The sequence below is a fragment of the Microtus oregoni genome, unplaced genomic scaffold (assembly GCF_018167655.1).
Source record: "Microtus oregoni isolate MIOR12 unplaced genomic scaffold, Mior012 000012F_ref0000307, whole genome shotgun sequence".
NCBI lineage: Eukaryota > Metazoa > Chordata > Mammalia > Rodentia > Cricetidae > Microtus > Microtus oregoni.
Genome location: NW_024543071.1, coordinates 22,736,608 through 22,761,395, shown reverse-complemented (window position 1 = coordinate 22,761,395; position 24,788 = coordinate 22,736,608). Strand labels below are relative to the sequence as shown.

Here is a 24,788-nt window from a genome sequence, read left to right as displayed (position 1 = left end):
GTATTGTTCTTTCAAGCTCTGTGAAGAATTGTGTTGGGATTTTGATGGGAATTGCCTTGAGTCTGTAGATTACTTTTGGTGGGATTGCCATTTTTACTATGTTAACCCTACCTATCAATGAACATGGAAGATCTTTTCATTTTCTGATATCTTTTCTTCAATTTCTTTCTTTAAAGAGTTAAAGTTCTTGTCATACAGGTCTTTCACTTGTTTGATTAGAGTTACTCCAAGATATTTTATATTATTTGTGACTATTGTAAAGGATGTTGTTTCTCTGATTTTTTTCTCAGTTCATTCTATGCAGTCTTTCTAGGTCTTCCTCCTGGCAAGGAAACACACGCCCTTGGCTTAAAAAAAAATTATCCTCACTCCTCCCACAGCCTGTTTCATGACATATTGAAACATGCTTATCCCTTAAGGGGAACTAGAGCAGTCAAGGCCCACCCCGATCTATCCCAAGATAGATTATTCCCAAGATTAGTGGGAACATGCCTGGTTTTTCCCTTCCACAGAAAGAGAGAAGTGGCAGAGATTTCAGAGGTCTCATGGGACTGCGACAGAGGCAACCACATGTGACCTCTACAGACTGGGATATTGACCTCTGATCTCTGCTCGGGGTAACAAGGCCATTCAGACTTGTATCCCCTCACAAACAACTCTAGGGCATGGCTCCTGTGGTGACATTTGTCCCATCTGATCCAAATGACTGCAGACTCACATTATGTGTATTTGGGGGACAGGAAAACCCATAGCCCTTCCATGACCCACATCAACTGCTACAAGTATCAGAAGATTCTTGGTCCCCACGAGTACACGGGGTATCACAACTGACACAGAAGCTTCTCCCTATGCATCCTGGCTGAACACACCACTCAGGCAGCTTTAAAATAGCTTGGGCCACACTCCAAGCGTAGAATTTAGCCAGAATCCCTGAGAGTGGGAATGAGTTGTCAGTATTTTTAAGCTCGCTGGGTGATTCCAAGTGCATCCAAGATTGAAAAGCGCTGTTTGGAGGTGACACGGATCCAGGCATCTCCCCATGCAGCCTTCAACACTCTTCCCTCTGTGAGGGCTCCATATGCGGTCAGTTCCTATGTGGTCCTTGTATACACATCTTAATTGTCATTGATCCAAGAGTGCTTCTTTAGCTCCTCTGCAGGCTGAGTTTGTTTCAGCTGTCAGTTCCATAAACTGAAGAAGGGTGTTATTGTCTTAGCCAATACTTTTCTGAGCCAGGCCATTTGGATGGTGGAACACTACCCAATCTAGGAACTGGCTAGTCAGAGGGAAAAACTATGTCTTTCTTACCCTAATCACCCATGGAAAAGGACAGAGGTTATGTAAATAGAACACAGCCATTCTGCTTCGTCTTAGAAATGTTTTGTATGAACATGGGCTACAGCAGGTACCATTTCCTTTAACAGAGTTAGAAGAATACTTGATTTATCTGATTTAATTACAAATCATAATGTTGAAATAAAATATTTCTTTCTCTTTTATCTTTTTTTTTTTCAAGATAGGGTTTAATTCTTGCTATTCTGGAACTATCTTTGTAGAACAGGCTGACTTCAAATTCACAGAAATCTGCCTGCCTCTTCCTCTCGAGTGCTGGGATCAAAGGTGTGTGCCACCACCACCTGGTGAAATAAAATGTATTTCTAAGACTCTATAAAAATTAAGGATTTGAGTTTTATTTTTCTAATAGAATGTGATCTATTCATGAGTCTTTTCAAATTTATATTGAACGATAAAATAAATAAACCACCCAAGTAGATTTAGAATATATGTATAATTTTACAATCCCATGTTCATAGAAACCAGTATTGAATTTTAGAATCAAAAAACCTATGATATTCATTATTATCTCAGCCAGAGCAACCTTTTCAGCTTCTGTAAGAAAAATTTAAATTGAAGTATAATTATACATAAAGACATGGTCACCATCACAAGTACACTACTTCTCAATGGCTTTTTGTTTGTTTGTTTACAAATAAGCACCCTTGGGTCCAGCACCCAAGTTAAGAAATCAAATGTTATTATCACCCTAGAGACAGCCTTTGTGCTTGCTTTCAGTTAGAGCACCCTCCAAGAACAACCACTGTGTTGATGTCTACCTACATAGATTTGTTCAGCTGCCTTTTGTCCTTTCTCTGTTAACCACGTAGCATGTGCTTTATCGAGTTCTGACCTCTTTCCTTAGGATATTTTGCTTGTAGTTATAGTTTTAGCCAGAGGTTTTAACCTTTGAAATTTAGTTTGGCAAACATTTTTTCTTTTCAAAACCAGGAAATGGGATAGAGTTGGGGGGCACAAAAACAAATAAGGGCAAGTTCTGGCTCTAAGATTACATCCAGTGTTGCAATCTAGCAATGTGCTGTAAAGTGAAAGCCTCTTTGTTAGACAAATATTTGTCCAGTCTTCACAATGAAGCAGTTACTATCACGTATCCTTGTACTAAGGATAATACTGCACAGGCCAACAGAAATTCTAGAAGAAACCCCTTCTTTTATCTCTGTGCCACACATAGACAATGCATAGACAAGGGATGCCCACTGGTATCCATTCCCAGTCTGTCTTGCTTCTGATTTAACCTAATGGGGTGGTACTGATGAAAGAGCTATTTCTTCCCGCACCTTGGAGTGTCCCCGGTGAACCGCAGGGCAGTTTGCAAACTGCCGAGTCTGAGAGGCACTTATCTGTATCTGTCGCTACTCTATTTTACTCCCCTCATCCCTGTTTCTGCTGCCCTTAAGGACCAAAACAAAGCCTGCTCCAGCCTTTGGATGTCAGCTTACCTAGGAGTGAGGCTGAGCATCGTATGGCTTTCCAGAACCATAAAATGAGAGGAGACAATTACCAGAGTCGTGACGGGAGTCACGAACCTCGTGCTTCGTTTTAATGAGAACAGGCTGTAGTACGTGTGTGATTAGTGGCTCTTGGCTTTGCAGAGTCCAGTGAGTGACTTGAAAAAGTCATGACGCCAGAGGGAAGAGGGATTAGTAGCGAACTCAACACCGTCCCAGGACTGATAGTTTGGGAAGAAGCAGAAGAGGTCATTTTGTTTCACTTGGCTGGTTCATCCTCCACCTCCATTTTTTATATGGAAAAAAAAATCTCAAGTCTCTAAAAATAGAGTTGACCATAAAATTCACACCTGTGTTCCCATCCTTCAGCTTTGAAAATTATCGGTTTCTACTCAGTTCATGTCTAACCCTCCCCTGATTATTCTATCACATAAATTGCTCATTTCAAAATACTTCACAAAGTAAAATCTCCTGGTTTAATCTCCCTGGTTAACAGGCTCAGAGAGAAGTCGCTTGACAAATTACTGGCAGTTACATTTAGCCTACACTCTCAAAGTAAAAATACTACAAGATTTATTAGCAGACTTATTACATTGTTATTAAATTGTCTGGCATACAATTCAATTATTTAGCCTAAAAATGCCTGGTTTTAGGTTTTTGGTTAGAAACCTGGCACCTTCTCCAAAGAGTTCAACGGGGTTTGGTGATAGATTTGTTGATGTCCTTTTTCCTTGGTGATTTTGAAAAAATGCTGATAAATTTGTCCAAGTAAAAGTGTTTCTTTTAATTATTTAGTAATAAAATGGCCTCAAATGCCTCCTAAGTGCCGTTATTTTCCATCTTCAGTCTGTGGTGTTTTCAAAGAAGGTTAGCTGGTGTTTGCTATTTGTGACCACTGTCCGCTCACTATACCTGCCGTGAGCTATCACAGCGTAATGGGGCCACAATTCTCCCACAATTCCCAGCATTAAACTCTCACTGTTCCTTTATTTGGGCCTTTCAAGACATTCCAGAAGTTTCCAGAGCTTGTTTTCTCATGAAAATGACCCCTAGTGTCTTTGCCGTAGATTTGGCTGTACCTGTGCCTACTTGCTCAGCTTGTGTCTCCAAATGCTTTCTAGGATGCTTGATGCCTATGACCTGAAGAGAGGGGCTGCAAGCACCCCTTCAGTGAGCATTTCAGGAGGGGACAGCTAGGAGTGAGAAAAGCTGCCATGGTTTTCTGTATCAACAACACTATAGAAAACAGACATTTATCTGTGTCAAACTCCAGCTGTTTCCAGCTGTTTCTCTAAGGGACGAAAGCAGTAAAGACCAATAGGCTGACAGTTTCACGGTTTTCACTGTGCACTTTTTCTGGGCAGGTTATTCACATCCAACTCCTTTGATGTGATCAGTGATGACGCTTTTATTGGTCTTCCACATCTAGAATATTTGTAAGTAAGACAATCCCCCTCCCCCCCCCCCCCCCCCCCGCCCCAGTGCTGACTCAGGACAGGTACTCCTTGGTTCCTGTAGCTGTCTGACCAAAAGTGTTGTCACCTCTTGCAGATTCATAGAAAACAACAATATCAAGTCCATTTCAAGACATACTTTCCGGGGACTCAAGTCTTTAATTCACTTGTAAGTATGGTTGTTGCTATTATTTTTCAAGCTTTGTTTGTTGGGCTGATTTGGGTTTACTGGGGATTCTGCAGTGCTGGGATCAAGCCCGAGGCCTTGCATTCACTATGTGAGCACTCTGCCACTGAGCCATAGCCCTACCTTTGTTTTTGAGCTGTGAATTCAGTTTGGTTCCTAAGGTTAAGAGTGCCCATGAAAATTTAAGAACTCAAATTCTTTCTCTCCATGCACACTCGCTGTCCTCTCTGTCATCTGTCAGCAAGTACTCAGGAAATTGATCGTGATTGCTATTTTTAGCCCAGATGGGCATAATTAGAAAAGCAATCTAATGTAGGGGAATAAGATGACTGAAATGAGTTTTATTGGAGAATTATATTGGAGAATAGTAAGTTTGACTATATCCTTTAATTTGATGTTTGCTGTTCTTTTCTCACCATATAAGTCCTGACTTTATACGTATTTAAACAGGATGTAACCATAGGCAGTATCTATGTAGTGCTTGAGTGGTCTATTTTATAACCTGAAAAACTTAATTATTTGGTGGGTAATTAAAGATACAGCAGTCATTCTAAACAAGGGACAATTACTGTGGGAAAACACTCTTGTACACTGTAAAGATTTATCACTCATATTAGTTTAATAAAATGTTGTTTGGCCAGTAGCCAGGCAGAAAGTATAGGCAGGGCAACCAGACTAAGAGAATTATGGAAAGGGGAAAGGCAGAGAATGAGTCACCAGCCAGATGCAGAGGAAGCAAGATGAGAATGCCTTACTGAGGAAAGGTACCAAATCACGTGGCTAAATATAGACAAGTATTATAGGCTAATTTAAGTTATAAGAGTCAGTTAATAATAAGCCTCAGCCAATAGGCTAAACAGGTTATAATTAATATAAGCCTCTGTGTGTTTCTTTGGAACTGAACCACTGTGGAACTGGGTGGGAGAGAAACTTCCGTCTACAGACAATATTGTCTCCCGGAAAACATGAAGAAATATAAGCGTGCTTCCTGGTTACATGAGAACGTGATCAGCACCTAATGCTGATCAAAGATGTGTACCATCACCACCCAGTTCTATTATTTATTTGGAAACAGCATCTTACTAAGTTGTCCAGGCAGGTCTTGAGCTTGTTCTGTAGTCTAGAAAATCTTTGAATTTACAATTTTCTTGCCTCAAATACCTGAGTATCTGGGATTACAGGTCTGCAGCACCAGGCCCAGATCAGAAACAGAATGTTGAGCAGGAGACATGATTATTGAACTGATTTCTTATGTAACTATAAAAATACCAACTCAGCCGGGCGGTGGTGGCGCATGCCTTTAATCCCAGCACTTGGGAGGCAGAGGCAGGTGGATCTCTGTGAGTTCGAGGCCAGCCTAGTCTACAAGAGCTAGTTCCAGGACAGGCTCCAAAGCCACAGAGAAACCCTATCTTGAGAAACCAAGAAAAAAAAATCAGCTCAGTCTCTGAATTGGATTGGCTACTCAATCAATCAGTGGCGATTTTTTTAAACACCTAAAATGAGCCTCATCTGTGTTGAAGATGTGAGAAATCTGTGTGTCATACTCATTCTGTCCATCTTGAGCTAATCCCACAGTTGCTCAGCTCTGTTCTAAGCCCTGATGAAGCGGAGTAACACTTGCTCTTAGAACCTGCTTTCTAGTGTGTCCATGTGGTCTTCCTGCTATACCTACCAGGCCCCATTGTCTCTTGCTTTTAGGATTGCAACAAGAGGAAGCTGAAAGTCAAAGGTATTTTATATAACCCAATACTATTCTTTCAAGGCTTGTCTATGGTCATTATAGTACAAACACCATTTGCAATGCCCTTCCAGTTGGTGGTAAAATATGATATAAAGATGGTTATGGAGTAGAATTAATATTATACAGTGTTTATCATAGAGTCTAGTTCTGCAGAATGTTTTTCAGACAAAACGCAATAAAATAAATAAACACACAAAAGGTGAAATGGCTATTCACTACCATATGTAGTGGTGGGTTGAACGAGAATAACACCCATGGACTTTTACATTCCTTAGCTGGTGGAACTGTTTGGAGAGGCTTAGGAGGAGTGGCTTTTTTGGAGGAGGTTTGTATCTGAGGGCTGGCTTAGGTCAAACAAATGGGACCCTTAGGTCTTTTGCATCTTTACCTAATCTGTGATACTGTTATTTTGATTTACAAAAGTGGAAACAATGCATGGGCCTTGCTAAGTCATCACTAGGGGGCAATTTAAGCATTACAAGGAGTAAGAGCCCTGAAGAGGAGTGAGATCCATCTCACCTTGAAGGAACAGGTAGAGGAATTGGAAAACAAACATTTCGCCCTGTTCGGGTTTTGCGCTCCCTTCTACTTAGGCTCCTTTTGAAGGTGTACTTCCTGTTTCCCTTTAGGGATGGAGCAGGCAGCCTTTGAAACCCAAAGTCTCTGCCTGCTCAGTACATCTAGTTCATTTCCCACTATATTTACTGCTTATGAACAAGCTTTGTTTCTTTAAGGTTTTAGGCTTCAAAGAGCACTTTCTCCACCTTCGACCAGTTCTTTCCAGTTGAAAGGCAAGCATTCCAGCAGCGAGGTGCTGTCAGTAAGCCCTCTGACCTGTGTACACCACGGGGAGAATTTATAAAGCGGTTTCAACCCTTATCTCACTGTGGTTGCCAGGTGACCTTATGGAAGGATTGGGCAGTGGCATTGCCCTCCTGGAGGCATGAGAATGAATGTGTAAATTCCTCCCCTTCTCTTCGGCCACAAAGTCGGAAGTTGCCCAGGTCTTCAGCAAACCATCCAGAGAAGGCTCCACTGTGTCAGTTAAAGCAGAACCTGAGAACCCTCATCAAAGCTGACCAGATCCTGGTACATGATTTAAGGTGTAGATTTGAGAGAAGAAAGGGATCCTAGAGCCAGCAAGATGCATCAGTGGATAAAGGTGCTTGCTGCTAAGTCTGATGACCTGAACTGGATCCTAGGATCCACATGGTAGAAGGAGAGAATTAGCTCTTTGTAAATTATCCTCCAACCTCCACACATATACCGTGGTGTGTGCATGCATGCATACAAGCGTTGCACACATACAGCCAAATAAATAACCGTAATATAATCTGAAAAGAGGAGTGGAGGAGATTCTGAAGAGCCCCGCCTTTGCTCCCATTCTCCAATTGCAGAGTTGGAATCGAATGCACACTTTTAAACCAAACTCATTCCATTTTGGCCTGATATTAGATCTGCTGCAAAGACTAGGTCTGCTCCTTTAGAGACATTGCATTTTTATCACTTCTTAAAATATATCTGTTTTGCTGGGTTTACTTCCTAAAGGGCATTTACAGACAATTTGAAAGTCAGTACAGATAACTTAGTTCAGTAAGATGCTTGCCTTGTATGCATTAGATTCTGAGTTCAAGCCCCCAGAAAGCACATTAAAAACAAACAAACAAACAAACAAAGCCAGACATAGTGGCCTACTCTTGTAATTCAGCCGCTATAAAAGCTCTTAAGTACTGAGACCCTCTCTGAATTGCTTTATTCTGAGTAGTACCCTGGTATCATGCAGGCATACTTTTACATCTCTAATTAAATACTGGCGGACTCAGGAGTTTCGGGAAATTCTAGGGCAGGGTACTGGGATAGGCTCAATTCTAGTGATGGCCTTTTTATTGTCAGAATTCTAAGGCAGCAGCATATGACATTATGTGGCAAGAGACCGGTAGTTTATATTTCTGTGCGTCAAGATACAGAATTAGGGAAAAAGCACACCGCACTGTGAATTTTTATGACTGGGGCCACCACCTCCACATGCTAGGGACCTGCTCTCACACGCCCTCACTCTCTCCCAGTTCCTCCACGGTGACAACAGAGACTCTTGAAAGTGTAGCTTCAGCTCAGAGGCTACTTGAAGCTCATCCCCCAGGACTCCTGGGATATTGCTCACACCGAACACCTGCTTAGGAGACTAGGGACTAGGGGCAGGCATTCTGGAAGGCAGGCAGCCATTCTTCCCATCACTGCATCCACCTTGGTGTGCTGTTGGTTTGCCTGAGACAACCTTTAATTATGGCAATGGAACCCATTGGAAAATCGCCGCCATGGCAGACTAGACTGGCTCAGACAGCTCATTTGTTTCAGTGCCACGGGGCTGTGCTGCTAAGAAAGCAACACCCACGGCCATCTGGGGTGCTCCCACCCCACCCCCTGCAACCATCCTCACTTTGGGCTTGTGTCTCTAGGAGCCTGCAGCTTCACAGGCTGACATTCAGGTTTGCTCTGAACTGGAGAGAGAGCACGAGAACACTGCAGCATTTGCAATCCTGATTCCAGACCCTCGGGTTAGCTCTTCCCTGGGCACTGGCGCTCTCCAGTCTCCCTTCTAAGCACTTTGTAGCTATCCATCCATTTAATCTCCAAACAAGTTTGGGAGCTATGAGTTCTCGAGTACCTTGCTATCCTCACTGTCAATGCAGTGACAAAAAATGAGTCATTTTTTGTTGTTTGTTTGTTTGTTTTTGTTTTGTTTTTCAAGATACGGTTTCTCTGTAGCTTTGGAGCCTGTCCTGGAACTAGCTCTTGTAGACCAGGCTGGCCTTGAACTCACAGAGATCCACCTGCCTCTGCCTCCCAAGTGCTGGTATTAAAGGCATGTGCCACCGCCACCCAGCCAAGATAAACTAACTTTTAACAATTACGATTTTCTCTGTGAGCTCAATTAACTGAGGTTTAATAGCCCTCATCATTTGACATTGGTGATTCCTTTCCTCTTGATCAGGCATACCTGAGAAGTGCCAATTGTCACTTAGTACTCACTGTAGAGTTGCTCACTGTCCCTCATAAGGAAAGGTATGAAGATGTGATTTAAGAGCAAGATTAGAACTTGGAAAACTTTCTTACCTAAGAGAACTGACTTCATAGAAAACTGCCAAAACTCGAGCCTGCCTCCCATTCCGAGCTCACACCGGTTCCCACTGCACTCTGGAGCTGGTTTGTAGACTGATGGTGAGTCTGACGGAAGCTGGCTTGGGTCAAGGCCAGGCCCTGCTTTTCCTCAGCCTATCCCAGTTGAAAGTCAACTGATACTTGAGGAGGCCACCTAGGTCCCCAGACCACTTTCTCTTTAACACTCCTAAGTTTTCTTCCTCTTGTTCCTAAGAAGAGTTCTCGTGTTAATATTAAAACTCGGCTCTGATTTAACCCTGACACTTACCAGAGTAGCCCAATGAAGAGACCTTTGAAGAGAAGGGAAGTCTAGACCCCAGTTCACAGTTCCATTCCCACAAGCCATTGCTCTAAAGGACAGAAGATATTAGAGACCTTGGAGCACAGGAATGGTGATGTGGCTTCTAGAATCACTTGTTCTCGGTGGCTGTGTTAGTGATGGGAAGATGGAGCACAGGACTAGTGATGTGGCTCCCAGGATCCCTTGTTCCAGGTGGCTGAGTTAGTGATGGAAAGAAAGCTTCACTGTAATGATTAATTTTTGCCTTCATTCTCTTAAAAACAGCTTTTGTAGTTTCAAAATTTTCTTAATGTGGTAAATAATTAGTATATAGATTTATATATTGGTATATGTGTCAATAAAAGCAAAAGATAGATTTTTAGGATTACCAAGCCACAGTGTTTTCTTCCTAAGAAAGAGAGAAAAGACGGTTTCACCCTCCTAAGTTGAGATGGCTCAACAGTTAAGAGCATTTGTTGCTCTTCTGGAGAACAGGAATACAGTTCCCACCACTCTTGGGGTAACTAGCTTACAAACATCAGTAACTCTAGGTCCAAGGGTATCTGACACACTCTTCTGACCTCAAAGAGCATACACACAGACACACACACACAAACATAGGCATATGCACAGGCACACATACATATAAGCATACAGAGACACACACAGATGCACACGCATAAGCACACACATACATACACACAGGCACACACACAGAGACACATACACACAGGCATGCACGCAAACAGGAACACACACAAATAAATAATACATCTCTTAAAGTGTGTAGCTATTAAGCATCATTGGTTTTTATGGCAAGAAGGAAAAGTTCATTTTGGGATCTTGACACATAAAATTCACCTGCAGGCACAGTAGTTTTCCCAGAATCCATGGCAATGGAGCAGGTATAAAGCCATTGGTAGCTATGTTTCTTAATTGTCACAGTGAATGGAACCTACATTCTTTTCTCAGTCTCTCCAAATGGGATAACAGACACCTAGAGAGGGTAGGCTGGCAGGGGTGTACTCTGACAAGGTCAGCCTGGTCCTGAACTAAGGGATACAGGGAGCCAAAGCTACAGCTGAGCTTCTACTAAGGAGAATAATATGAAACTGTTTCTCTGGGAAGCTGGCGGGCGGGCGGGGGCGCAGGAGGCTGAGGAAAAGTAGTGTGAATTGAAGAACTTGCCGTGGTGGAACCTGAAGGATGTTATAACCCCAACAACCCTGGCGGAACCCTAATCTTCAAGCCAACAGTGCTGTCTCAGGCTCTGCATTTGTCCTAGCTGCCTGATGGGCCCCAGATCTCATTCTCTTCACTGATCTTTCCGCTTTCACCTTCCATATATGACTCCAGGTTATTATTGTTAAGACTAATTAGATTCATGCTTCTCACCACCAAAAGCAACTTGGGGAGGAGAGAGTTTATTTGGCTTGCATATCCCAGTCACAGTCCAGAACTTGAAGGCAAGAAGTAGAAACTTGAAGGAGAAGCTAGCCATGCTGCGTATTGACTTACTCCTCCATGGCTTTCTCAGCCTGCTTTCTTACATCCCCCAGGACCACCTGTCCAGAGATAGCACTGTTCACAGTGGGCCGGACACTTCCACATCAATCACCCATCAAGAAAATGTCCCACAGGCCTGCTACAGACCAATCTGATGCAGGCATTTTCTCAATGAAGTTCCCTCCTCTCTGATGACTCTAGCTTGTGTCAAGTTGCCAAAACCTAGGCAGAGTCTCAATGACCTTTCAAGGACACATCCCAAGTCATCTTCCACTTCTTAAAATTTCTACCATTTCCCAGCAACAGAACAGAGGCTGAGAACCAAACCTCTAACACATGGGCCTGGAGCAGATATTCTACACCAGTGTAGCCCGGTTGTTTTTTTGTTTTGTTTTTGTTTTTTTTCCGAGACCGGGTTTCTCTGTAGCTTTGAAGCCTGTCCTGGAAGTATTATGCCCAATTCCGCGAAGTCCCCTCAAGGCCAACAAAGAAACCAAGTCACATATGTAAAAGCAAAGAGCCTTTATTTTAATCAAGTTTGCAAATTCGGTCTCTCAGCATGTCCAATGTATTGGAATAACTGGAGGGCTCCAAGCTCAATTAGAATTGGGTTTTTATAATAGTAAAGGTGGGGGTGAGGGGTCTCTGAGGTTCAGGACCCCTGATTGGCTGATATTTGTCTAGGGTGTCCTTCCCGGTGAGTGTGCACTGGCAGGTGTTTCTGTCTACAGCACTTGGAATGTCTGGCGTTTTCTTTGAATGGTCTGCTCTTGGGTTGGGGGTTGGGTTATCTCAGTTTATGGTTCTTCCTGCTACCAGGAAACTACTGAAACTATTGGGACTTGGGCCTCTCATTAAATTTATCAAGGGTTGAGTTCTACTCTGGCAGGTGATAATGGTTGGAAATAAAGAATTTCCTTTGAGTGACCTATACATACTTAGCTTATCATCCCTGGCCCCCACAGGAACTAGCTCTTGTGGACCAGACTGGCCCTGAACTCACAGAGTTCACCTGCCTCTGCCTCCCGAGTGCTGGGATTAAAGGCATGCGCCACCACTGCCTGGCTGCCAGATTGTTAATGATGCAGAACCCATAACCCAGCCGTTAAGTGGTAGAGTACTGGTTTCTACCCAGCTCAGGCTGACTGCTAAACCTACCAAACCCATTGTCACGGGGACTTGAACTTTCTAACTCTTTTCCCATTCTTACATCCCCATGGTTCACTGAAAAAACATTTTGGCATCTAGTAGTAATTTCTAAAACCAACAAAACAGCATAATCAATTTTAAAGTAAGTTCTAAAACTCATGAATGTTTAAATATGGAGGAGCTCATATTTAAGTAGAGGAGGTGAAAGACAGGGAATATTGAAGAATGTTTTAAAAGGACATTGAGAAAATTTTCGAAGACCTTTGAGACCAACAAAGGCTCTTCTGCTCTAGCTTTAAATGTTATTGTGGAAGATACATAAAATGCACTGGCAAAACCTAAAAAGGGTCAGTACCTGGACCCTTCCCAGTGCTCAGTCATGCCCAGTTTTCTGTAGTGTGTATACATTTCTCTTACCTTGTTACCATCAAAACTATTTCCTATTTGTTAACTATTATCACACTCATTCTGGTCATTTGTGAAACAGTAACTAGGAAAAGAAAGAAAATAATTCTGTGATAACAGGGTAAGAATCAGAAGACAGGAATAATTACAGAGGATGGATGAGGGGACATTAGTGAGAAAGCTTTGTGCCAAGATGGAAAGATTGAAATGGAAAAGCGAAAGCCAGAAACAAGGGGATGCCCTTCCGAAAGAAGAAAGGACATGAAGACAAAGGAACTGGAAAGTCTAGCTGCTCTCTGAAGCAAGAGGAGGTGCCCAGAAGAAGTCAAAGTCCCAGCCAAAAGAGGGAGGGCATTTGGGGGTGAACATTACCATTATAGTGGTCCATCAGTCATCACTTGGGAAGCATCGTCTAGGTTGGACCTGTGAGAGTGTGAGCCTCGGCTTATAAATTCAAAGAGGGATGCCCAGGCATCATTCTGCTGATGGTTTAATGTTGCTTTGCCTCAAGTCAGTACCAAGTGCTTTGTCAATGCTAAGTGGATGTTGACGCAAAGAGGTCAGAAACTGAAAATTCAACAAAAGAAATTGGAGTGGTATCTTGGGAAAAGAAAAGTACTACATATCATTTAAGAGACCGAAAATGATTATTAAAGGAAACTTTATTATTAATGGCATTTATTAAAATTTTCACCACATTGTTGTATCACTTTTGTCTTTCCAGGAGTCTCGCAAACAACAATCTCCAGACACTCCCAAAAGATATTTTCAAAGGCCTGGATTCTTTAACAAATGTGTAAGAGGACCTAAGAAATCACTGGTTAACTGCTTTAAAATGATTAGTGAGACCTGATATTGATGATTAATATTTTTAATTGGCTTTAAAATTAGAATGCTTTAATTGACTTCACTCGTGAATCTACGTAGATTAAATGTTAGAATTCTTTGTGATTTAGCATGGGAAATCCTAAATGCTCAAGTACTCAGGCAGTGCTTTGAAAAAGTGGGCGCAGGTCGGTAAAGAGTGATTCTAAGGAAAAGTAGAGACCTCCACAAAAATTTCAAGATCTCATTTTTCTCATGAGGTCCAGGAAGTAGAGCTACAAAGAAAAAACATAAAGGAGTCTGGGAAACTGACAGAATAAGATGAAAGGTTACACCCATGGGTTGGTGAGGCAACAGAAGTGGAGCAGGAAGTGGGGGAAGGGAGGAGGTTTGCCTTTTCTCTCATTAGCCTGAACAACAACTCTAGGCTTAATCCCCAGGAATTTGGCTTAAGCCCCAGGAAGGGAATGAACTTAATTATTTTTGACCCCTTTTCAAACAAAAGAGCTTTCAAACTTTGACTTTTAAGCTTCAGAGTGAAAGATCTTGCAAGGAATTTGTATATTCTTTGTGGTAAGCAAAATAAGTTCTGTATACCCAGTCCTCCCCAAAGCAGTTTAGTCTCCTTAAATCTCTTCCAGAACATTAGCAGGGCATTTACATTGCCCTAAAGCAGAATATAGGAACAAATGAAAAGATGTATGAGAACACTTTTTATACTTACTTTGTTATTGAATATATACAAAGAAAATTAAGTAAATAGAAATGTATGATGAAACTTAAATAACTTTTTAAGATTTTGACGGAACCAATAGAGAAAGTAAAAATAATAACACAGAGAGAGGATATATGTCTATACTGATATCTCAAAACAGCTTTCTCTAATAACAACAACAACCAAAAAATCAGAGTTAAGAATTTCCTCCTAAGCCCAGAATTTAACTTCAAATAAAGAAGCTAATGAAATTCTCTTTGTTCTTTACAGTTGCTCCAATGCCTACTTTTCTCTAACATGCCTACTTTCCCAGTTCCTGGAAACTGATTTCTTTCCAAGCGAGTGCCAGAATCAAGAACCTGCCTTGAGAGCCCAACAAATTTCTAATCTGCTCTGGCTTACAATAGCCCAGAAGGGCTGGCACTCTGGGATGAGGTCACTTCTGGGAAGGTTTTGAAAGTTAGATGATGCCCATCGCTTCCTTAGTTCATGGTGGGCCCTCTGTCTCATGCTGTGCCAATGCAACACTTACAATTTGGCTCAGTCTCCCAGGGAATCCCAGAATGAGCTTAACCCAAATCGAGGATTATTTTAGAAGTACAAGGATTCATGATACCTTCTCTCTTAGTGGATTTCTTGCTGATTTTTTAAATGAGCATATTCTTTAAGATGTGTTTAAACACACATGTATTTAAAATTATGTGCTTCATGAAGAATGGGCATCACTTATGAGTTCTGTGTGACCAGAAAAGAAATGGGAGATCTGCACAGAGGCCGAGTAAATAACAGAGAGCTTCATGAGTCAAGGCTATGCGTGGAAACTTAAACTCTGCCTCATAGTTTATTACAAGCATGGACTGTTGTAGGTATTATGTCTGCATTAACTCTGCTATGGCAAAGTCGTTTCTCATTAAAGTGGAATTTGTAGACCCCAGAATAGGGTCAAGATTAACTATGTCTATGAGGAAGAAAAGCCAGGGGCTCACTGGATTTAATTCAACATCATACAGCAAACTCCATGCTTTATCCTTTAGACCCAATAACGTAGCTGCTGGATGCTCATAGCCATGGAGTTCCCAGAGTGTGCTGCTGGGACAAATGAGGCTCCAAGTTTTAAGTTTGACATTTATTTATCTATGTATTTGTTTATTTTTGTCCTAGGGATTGAGCCATGACCTTTTAATAGGCTAAGGATGCACGATTATACTTAGGAGCCTTAATTTTTTTAAGATTTGAATTGACTTTTTTTCTCATCTTAGTATATTAGAAAATAATCACATTTGGGACAACTTAGATACATGAATTTATTTTTGAACTATACACTTTATGAACTCTAAATACAGATCACGTATTTCTAATGAAATTTCTGATGAAAATTTAGCCTCCAAATTGAGATATAAGTATAAACTATACAGAGAACTTCAAAGATAATACTAAAAAAAGAGAAGATAGAGTATTAATCTATTCACTGTCTCTATAGTGTTTATATTGATTACACAGCCAGATGATGAAATTTTGAATGTGTTGGAGTAAATAAAACATTACAATTAATTATACCTGTTTCTTTTTACATTTCTTTAGGGTCCTTATAGAAAAATGCAACTTACACATACGACTCATACATTATTTCCCTTGAGTCCACTCTTTTTTTTTTTTTTTTTTTTTTTTTGATTTTCAAGACAGGGTTTCTCTGTAGCTTCTGGTTCCTGTCCTGGAACTAGCTCTTCTAGACCAGGCTGGCCTCGAACTCACAGAGATTCGCCTCCCTCTGCCTCCCGAGTGCTGGGATTAAAGGCGTGCGCCACCACCGTCCGGCTCTTGAGTCTACTCTTTTAGTGTATGGCACCATTGCTTCCAAACATGGCTAGGTTAGGAGGCTTTAGGCTGGCCTTTAAGGGTGCTCTGTTATCTCTCAGAGCCCAAACTGGATGGACAGTGAGGCAAGTTCAACACAGATGCTAGAGCATGTACGGGCTAATGCTGAAGATGAAGTCGTGTGTGGGTTGTGACAGGACCCACATACTGCAAATGCAGCCGAGGTTTCTCTTTCAGGGACCTGAGAGGAAACTCATTTAATTGTGACTGTAAACTGAAGTGGCTGGTCGAATGGCTCGGCCACACCAATGCGACAGTGGAAGACATCTTCTGCGAAGGCCCCCCGGAATATAAGAAACGCAAGATCAATAGCCTTTCCCCCAAGGATTTTGATTGTATCATTACAGGTAATGTATTGAAACCCATTTTACAGCAGAAGATTGTTTAAAGGGCTCCATTCTTTTGCAAGTATAAAAATTGATTTTTTAAAAATATGTTAAGAACCATCTGAGAAATTTAATGTGTGAAACATTATGAGCCTTTAAAACTTTACATGCTTTTAAACAGCAGAATTGCCATTTTACCATTTCTCTGAAATAAATGTATTTCTTGTGAGAATTTGGGATCTAGCCAAGGAGCAAGGCACTAGTATTAGCTCACATTTGTTCATCCTCCTTTCCTATTTTGCAGAATTTGCAAAGTCTCAAGATCTGCCTTATCAGTCACTGTCCATAGACACTTTTTCCTACATGAATGATGAGTATGTGGTCATCGCTCAGCCTTTTACTGGAAAATGCATTTTCCTGGAATGGGACCATGTGGAGAAGACCTTTCGGAATTATGACAACATTACAGGTATGACGAGCCTAACAATATTGAGTACAGCATTAAACTGCCTTGACCAAGGCAACAGAAACAGAGGAGTTTATGAAGAAATGCCTTGACTAGTCTTAGTGGCGTTAACCCCTACTTTCACTGACTTGAGGTTGCTTGCTAAACTGTAGCTAGTCCTTCATTCCTTTACTTGTAAATAAGAACAGTACCTATCCTACATCAAGGGTTGTTAATAATGTAATATGATCATGTATTTAAGAAACTTAGCACAATACTGAGCATACTAAATACACTCCAAAGGGGGATTCTTCTTCTTCAGAGTAAAAGCTCCGAATCACAGTGCTGCATTCTAATCTAGGTTCTGCCACCATTTAGTGAGACAAGGCCATGACCTTCACTGCATTCTCATTGTTCCTGACTTTAAAATAAGAGGATAAAATAGACTGGGTCTGGTGGTGCCCATCCCAGCACTTGGAAGCTGAGGCAGGGGGACCAGGAGACTGAGCCCAGCTACATAGCTACATAGAAAGATCCTGTCCCAAAACATACAAACAAACAAAATGCCACAAACCAAAGGGGGCACATGGCTGGGGAGAAGGCTCTCTGTGTGCTGCACTGACTGACTACACAGGATGGAGAGCTGGGTTTGGGTCCCTAGCATCCTGGTAGAAAGCCTGGCATAGGGGTATCTGTCTGTAACTTCAGCACTCGAGAGCTCAGACAGGTGTTCACTAGCTAAGCAGTGTGGCCAATCATTGAGCTCCAGGTTCAGTGAGAGACCCTGTCTCAAATCAGTGGAGAAGCAGTTGAGAAAAACACCAGACATTGGCCTCTGATCTCCACACATGTACACGTGGGTGAGTGCATTCCCAATACATATATACACAAACCACACACACACACACACACACACACACACACACACACACACACACACACACGGGGAGGGGGGAGAACTTTTTTAAAAAGAAAGAAAAATGGAAATAAACAGTTTCCTGTTTCTAAGAAAGAGTTTGTATAGACATATTTGTGATCAGCACAAACACATAAAGGAATATACACAGCTTAAAAATATGATTATCATAATTAAATTTGCTTGAATTCAAAGCAAGTGAATTAAATAAGAAGGCTATTTTAGATCAACTCTCAAACTCTGCTGCACATTTTTAAATAAAATGTTAATGTATTCCTTGAAACGAGAAGGGTTTTGTGGTCCAATAAATCTATAAGCCATATCTGCCTCTTGGAGGCTCATAATAAATATATTAGAAATTATGAGAACTCCTGCAGTGTGGAAACCTATTTTCAATGTTTTTCTTAATTTGTTTATAGAATCTATTTTTTTCTCCACAAAAATGCTACTGGAGAGCTCTCTTAAGTATTGTTCCCATTTCAACAGTTTTCGAAATTGTAAAATACCAATCAAAACAGTTCTGAAAACTGTTATTTCCTTACATCTTGAACCCAGCTCCTAAGAACATCCCAACCTCCTCATAAAAGATCACCATTGGCTAAGCAGGGTGGTGTACTCTTGCCATCATTAGCTGGGCAGGGTCTCATACCTTTGTAGGCCTAGTACTTGGGAGACTGAAGCAAGGGGATCATGAATTTAAGGCCAGTTTGGGATATGTAGTGAAACTCTGTCTCCAGCAAATGAGAGCAGAAGGCTTACCGCTAGACAAGGTACAAAGGGTCATAATTGTTAATTAGATTTTCTCAGTGGCCATCAAGTCAAATGTCCAAATAGATAGTCCTTGCTTGATACTGAGTTCCCCTTGGTGAAACTATCTATCCAAACCGAGATTCTTCTAGAACCCCCTTTCTCTTCATGAAAGGTTATGCTTCTCTTTCTTCCTGGGTTTTCCAGTTTGGAGCAGCTGAACTCTGTGATATTGAGCCTGAGATTTTCTGATGCGTGCACATTCCTTCAGCCACTGTTTTTTTCAGGACCTTGTTGTGTCATCAAGGCTGGTCTTGAACCCACAATCCCCTGCCTCAGCCCAAGTGTTAGAATTACATGTGTCATTGTGCTCAGCTTGTCTGGTTGGCACTGTAGACTAGAACTCGAAAGGAATGAATGACCTGCTTGTAGCCTTCCAGAGGTTTTGTTTGTGATGACAGTTTAGTTTGGTCCTGCTACTGTAATGAAACACCTTAGGTTAGGTAATTTATAAACAACAGAAATGTATTTCTTACAAGATTTTGGAGTTGGAAAGTCCAACAGATTCAATGTCTTGTAAGAACTTGCCTTTTACTTCAAAGACACCCCCTTTTCTATGGATGCGCAGAGCAAAAGGAAGGACAGAAAGATTAAAATGATTCTCTCAAGCCCCTTGTGGGCTCCACTGCTGTGAATTCATCACCTCCTAGAGATCTCAGCTCTTCAGACTGTTGCCCTGAGAGTTACATTTCAACATGGGTTTTGGGGATTTGCACATTTTCAAACCATACAGATCATAAATAACACATCATATGGTTACTAGTCTCTCCAACATGGACAGACATGGCTGCCTGTCATAATACCTGGGGTATTATTTCTGCCGGAATACGTGTGTATCCATAGAATCCTTCTCAATGCAAGCTCGTCCAACAGTCACAGTCGCTCCATCCGTCTGTGTGGACACCAAAGATGAAATCTGAAGGCCATCCCTCACACCCTGTAGCCCTCATTGTGCAGGAGAGAAGCTAATCATCTTTTGTAGGTTATGCAATTAGGTGAGCTTTGAAAGAAGTTTCGAGTAAGGGCAGGGGAGATAGTTTAGTTGGTAACAGGTTTGTTATGGGAGTATGAGAATCTGAGTTTGATCCCTAGAGCCCATCAAAACAAAACAACAAACCAACAAACAAATCCTGGTCATGGTGGCATGTACTTGTAATCCCAGCGTTGAGGAGGCTGAGACAGAAGGATCCCTGTGGCTATGGGCCAGTCAACTTATCCTAGTTAGGGAGCTCCAGGTCCCGGTGAGAGACCCTACTTCCAAAACCAAGATGATAACACTTGAGGAATGACATTTGAGCTTGACTTCTGACCTCCACATGCGCGCACACACGAGCACCTCAAATTTATTTTCAATTATTAGAAGGACCTCTTCCCTCAATACCCTAGAGCTGTAGTCAGAAAAGTCTGGGGTAGATTTGCTCTGTAGGTCTTTGGAGTTCCAAGCGCTGAACTCCTTCTATGAGTTAAGACTGTTTTTCTAAATGTCGCTAACAGACACCAACGTAGCCCACTGACAGACTTATTTTTAGCTGAGGTTCTCCCTAAATATCTTTAAAGAGCATCTGCCCATGGCAGTGCCTGCTCCTCTTTCACTTTTCACAAAGCTTCCTCTGCCTTTTCATCTTCTCCTATAATCAGTGTCTTAAAGTTCCGGGTCAGCCTGGTCTACACAGCAATGACTTCCAGACCCACCAGGATTATATAATGAGAACTTGTCTAAATAAACAAATAATCCAAAGACTCAGCTAGGCCCATATTTGAATCCCAGCTCTGTCTTTTGGTATCAGATAGTCCCTCTGAGTCTAGAAGAGTGTGCTTATCTAAAAAATGAAAGATGAGCAGGCATGGTGGTAATCACCTTTAGTCTCAATATTTAGGAGGTGGAAGTAGGAGACGCATGAGTTTGGGTTTGAGGCCATCCTGGATACAATATAGCAAAACTCTGTCTCAAAAAACAGATGCAAGAGATCTTGTGTATTTTCTCTTCCCAGGGGAATCTATATATGTTTTTCTTAGGGTTCACCTTGTTACTTAGCTTCTCTAACGATTATTGGCTCGTTATCCTTTGCTTTACAGCTAATATACACTTATGAGTGAGCACATACCATGTTCATCTTTCTGGGTCTGGGTACCTCACATCTTCTGTAGTAGGAGCTGCAGGCCTGCTTTTTGTCCCGCCCGGCTCCCGCACAGCTAGCTTTACACCAGAAATAACAACACACAAATTGTATTCTTTTAAACACTGCTTGGCCCATTAGCTCTAGCCCTTACTGGCTAATTCTGATATCCCGATCAACCCATCTCTAATAAACTGTGTAGCACCGGTCTTACCCGGAAAGATTCAGCATGTCTGAGCTGGCGGCTTGCTTCATCACGTGCGTCTGCCGGGGAGAGAGGAGCATGGCTTCTCTGAGCTCACTTCCTCTTCCTCCCAGCATTCTCTTCTGTTTACTCCACCCACCTATGTTCTAACCTATCAGGGCAAGCAGTTTCTTTATTTAATTAACCAATGACCTTCCTCCATCAATCTTCTAGTTCTATTCATTTACATAAAAATTTCAAGATGTCTTGGTTTTTTTACCACTGAGTAGTACTCCATTGTGTAAATGTATCACATTTTATTTATTCATTCTTTGATTGAGGGGCGTAAAGGTTGTTTCCAGGTTCTGGCTATTACAAATAATGTTGCTATGAACATAGTTGAACAAATGTCCTTGTAGAATAATTGAACATCCAATACCCAGGAGTGGTATTGCTGGGTCCTGAGGTAGGTTGATTCCCAATTTTCTGAGAAACTGCCATACTGATTTCCAGAGTGGTTGTACAAGTTGGTATTCCTAACCAGCAATGAAGGAGTGTTCTCTTTCTCCACATCCTCTCCAGCATATGCTATCATTGGTGGTTTTTTTTTTTTATCTTAATCATTCAGACTGCTGTAAGATGGTATCTCAGAGTCATTTTGATTTGCATTTCCCTGATGACTAAGGATTCGTACTTCTTATACTGGCTTTTTGGAACCTATTCTCTTTGGATGAATACCTTACTCAGTCTAAATATAGTAGGGAGGGCCTTAGTCCTTTCTCAAATCAATGTGCCTTTCCCTCTCAGAGAAGGGTGGATGGTGGGGTAGGGGGAAGATGGAGGGAATGGGAGGAGGGGAGGGAGTGGGAACTGGGATTGATATGTAAAATGAAAAAAAGACAGTTTGTTTTCTTTTAAAAAAAATAAAATAAAAAAGACACACAAAAACAAAGATAAGAAAGGGGAAGATAACATCTATCTCAAGGTTGTTGGAATAATTTAAAGATCTGACAAAGTTCAGAAACGGTAGTTTTTAACTAAAATTAGGGAAATTAATTCAGGTATGTCAGGGAGAACATGCTGCAGGAAGTGAGAGGGAAGTGTTCAGGTCGTATCTCTGTGCCCTAAAAGTCTAGAGCAGGTTAGATGTGACGTAGCAACTTCATTGTTTATAACAAGACCCATGAGTGTAAAGGCCCAGAACCCGAGGACATCACTGTTTGGCCCTGGAGATTGGTCCTCTCTGACAAACCGAGGGGATCTCTCCTCTTAGACTGAATTTTGTGGAAGCTGTCTAGCCGCAGCCTGTGTGCTTCCATGTTCCAAAGAGGACGGGCATACAACTAACATGTCACTTGTCTTTCCTCAGGCACGTCCACCGTGGTGTGCAAGCCGATAATCATTGACACTCAGCTCTACGTCATTGTGGCCCAGCTGTTTGGAGGCTCTCATATCTATAAGCGAGACGGTTTTGCCAACAAATTCATAAAAATCCAGGATATTGAAGTTCTCAAAATCCGAAAACCCAATGACATCGAAACGTTCAAGATCGAAAACAACTGGTACTTTGTCGTTGCTGACAGTTCCAAAGCTGGGTTTACCACCATTTACAAATGGAACGGAAACGGATTCTACTCCCACCAATCCTTACATGCCTGGTACAGGGATACCGATGTGGAATACCTAGAAATAGCCAGACCACCGCTGACCCTCCGAACACCTCACCTAATTCTGTCCAGTAGTTCCCAGCGCCCTGTCATTTACCAGTGGAGCAAAGCAACGCAGCTATTCACTAACCAAACTGACATTCCCAACATGGAGGACGTGTATGCAGTGAAGCACTTTTCTGTAAAAGGTGATGTGTACATCTGCTTGACCAGATTCATCGGCGACTCCAAAGTCATGAAGTGGGGTGGCTCCTCTTTCCAGGACATTCAGAGGATGCCATCCCGGGGCTCCATGGTGTTCCAGCCCCTGCAGATAAATAACTACCAATATGCAATCCTCGGAAGTGATTACTCCTTTACGCAAGTGTATAACTGGGACGCGGAGAAAGCCAGATTTGTGAAGTTTCAGGAATTAAACGTTCAGGCCCCCAGATCGTTCACACACGTGTCCATCAATAAGCGTAATTTCCTTTTTGCTTCCAGTTTTAAGGGGAACACGCAGATTTACAAACATGTCATAGTTGACTTAAGCGCATGAGACACCAAACTCCACGGCTGCCATCGGAAACTTTCTACAGTATGTGACCTGGATGAACTCAGTGCATGATGACTCTACTTACCACGCTAGCAGATGAATGCCTTTCAACATCAAGACTACTAAAGCCAACACTACCAGTATCACCGTCCTCAACTGTCCAATCCAGTGGTGTGGGAAGTTACCTTTTCTAAGACAAAGTTTCCTTATTTAACTGTTCTTTGCAGTGAAGAAGTGTAAATAAGTGTTTAATGGTATCTGTTACTCCGATAAAGAAATATTCATATGTACTTTTCCATTTATTTATTCACGTGTTCAGAAACAACTGCCAAATAAAATGTTTACATTTTCTTTCATATCCCAAAGGTAATTATTTACAAGAGCTGTTTGATTCTTGTTGATTGTATGTTGAGGAAATAGTTTTATATAATAGGATTATATTTGGATCAAGGATTTATGGTATGAATATTGAGTAAACTTTAAAAAAAATGAACATGATTTCCCATAATTTATCAACATGTTTATCCGGGTTCTATTAGTGGGTTTTAAACGCTCAGAAGTCATGACTTTTAGGGACACTTTGAGATGAGAGGGTTAACACATTTAAGTGGAAGGAAGGGAGTTTAACCTGCTATGTTCAGACTAGACTGTAATGCTGAGGAGGGCCATCCTGCGCCACCTGATGGCCCTGGCTGAAAGGGCCACTCAGCCAGATTTAGGACTGAATAGCCCCTGATCCAGGACTTTCTAGATATCTAACTGTAGCGTCGTCTGACAGCTGCTAGGTTGTAGCTTTCCGTCCAGGACTTGCCTCCCACCTGCTGGCTCCGGAGGCCCCTCCCCCTCTATGATGAAGAACTTTTTGCTTCTAGACACTGGATTTGCTGTCACTGAGCTGCCACACAGTGCCTACAGGCTCATGTTTGGTTGTCTAGGTTTCTGTTTCTGGACCACTTGAGTCATTAGTACCTTGCACACTGCCTGTTGTGTAGATGCTAGGTTCTCAAAAAACTGTTTTGCAAAGGCCGGGTATACAGTCTCATGGGGAAGTACGTGTGTGGTATCATGTGTCGGGCTCTGGGTTCAGTTCCCGGCACCAAACAAAAGCAGTTTTGAAAATGTGTGGCTCCTTCTCTTATAACAAACTCCGTGAGCCCCTCTGACCCACCTGGTACTTTCCGAGTACTTGTTGAGAGTGTAGTGTGGTTGTGGGAAACTGATACAGGAGCAGGCATGATGCTTGTCCGCTGTAGTCTTGGAAAAAGAATGGAAGTGAGCAAAAAGTACAGAACAGTCTAGACTTGGCACGTCATCAGAACAGCTATGCTCTTTCTTTGACTTAAGGGAAGACAGAATTTCCAAAGGAGAGTGTGTGGGGAAGACACTGCTGGCACAAACTTGTTGTGTGGGCTGCCTTTATGGAGGGCTTTTGGGTTAGCTTATGTTCCCCACTGGATGGAGGTGGGCAGATAACAGCTCCCCAGGACCCGTATAAGTCTGGTAGACTGAGGCATAAGGGGTCTCCATACTAATGACACAGTCTCCAAAGAGCAATACCCTGAGCCGTTGTGCATAAGGACTAGATTTTATTACCTATATAGGAAAGATATTAGGTCTGGCTTCAGGGTTATAGAGGAGAAAATAGCTTAACTACTCCTGATCCTGCACCTGGGAGAACTGGCTGCAGA

General features: G+C 42.0%; 1 protein-coding gene across 1 annotated transcript in view; it reads left to right on the top strand.

Annotated features, from left to right (window-relative positions):
• The window catches only part of Lgi1 (leucine rich glioma inactivated 1), a 39,906-nt gene extending 16,450 nt beyond the window's left edge, over positions 1-23,456 (top strand). The window contains exons 3-8 of the mRNA XM_041661611.1: positions 4,169-4,240; positions 4,356-4,427; positions 13,413-13,484; positions 16,281-16,450; positions 16,734-16,898; positions 22,268-23,456. Of these exons, the coding sequence (XP_041517545.1) occupies positions 4,169-4,240; positions 4,356-4,427; positions 13,413-13,484; positions 16,281-16,450; positions 16,734-16,898; positions 22,268-23,103 (1,387 nt within the window). The 3' untranslated portion in view covers positions 23,104-23,456. The remainder of the gene's footprint in view (positions 1-4,168; positions 4,241-4,355; positions 4,428-13,412; positions 13,485-16,280; positions 16,451-16,733; positions 16,899-22,267) is intronic.
• The last annotated feature ends 1,332 nt before the right edge of the window (positions 23,457-24,788 follow it).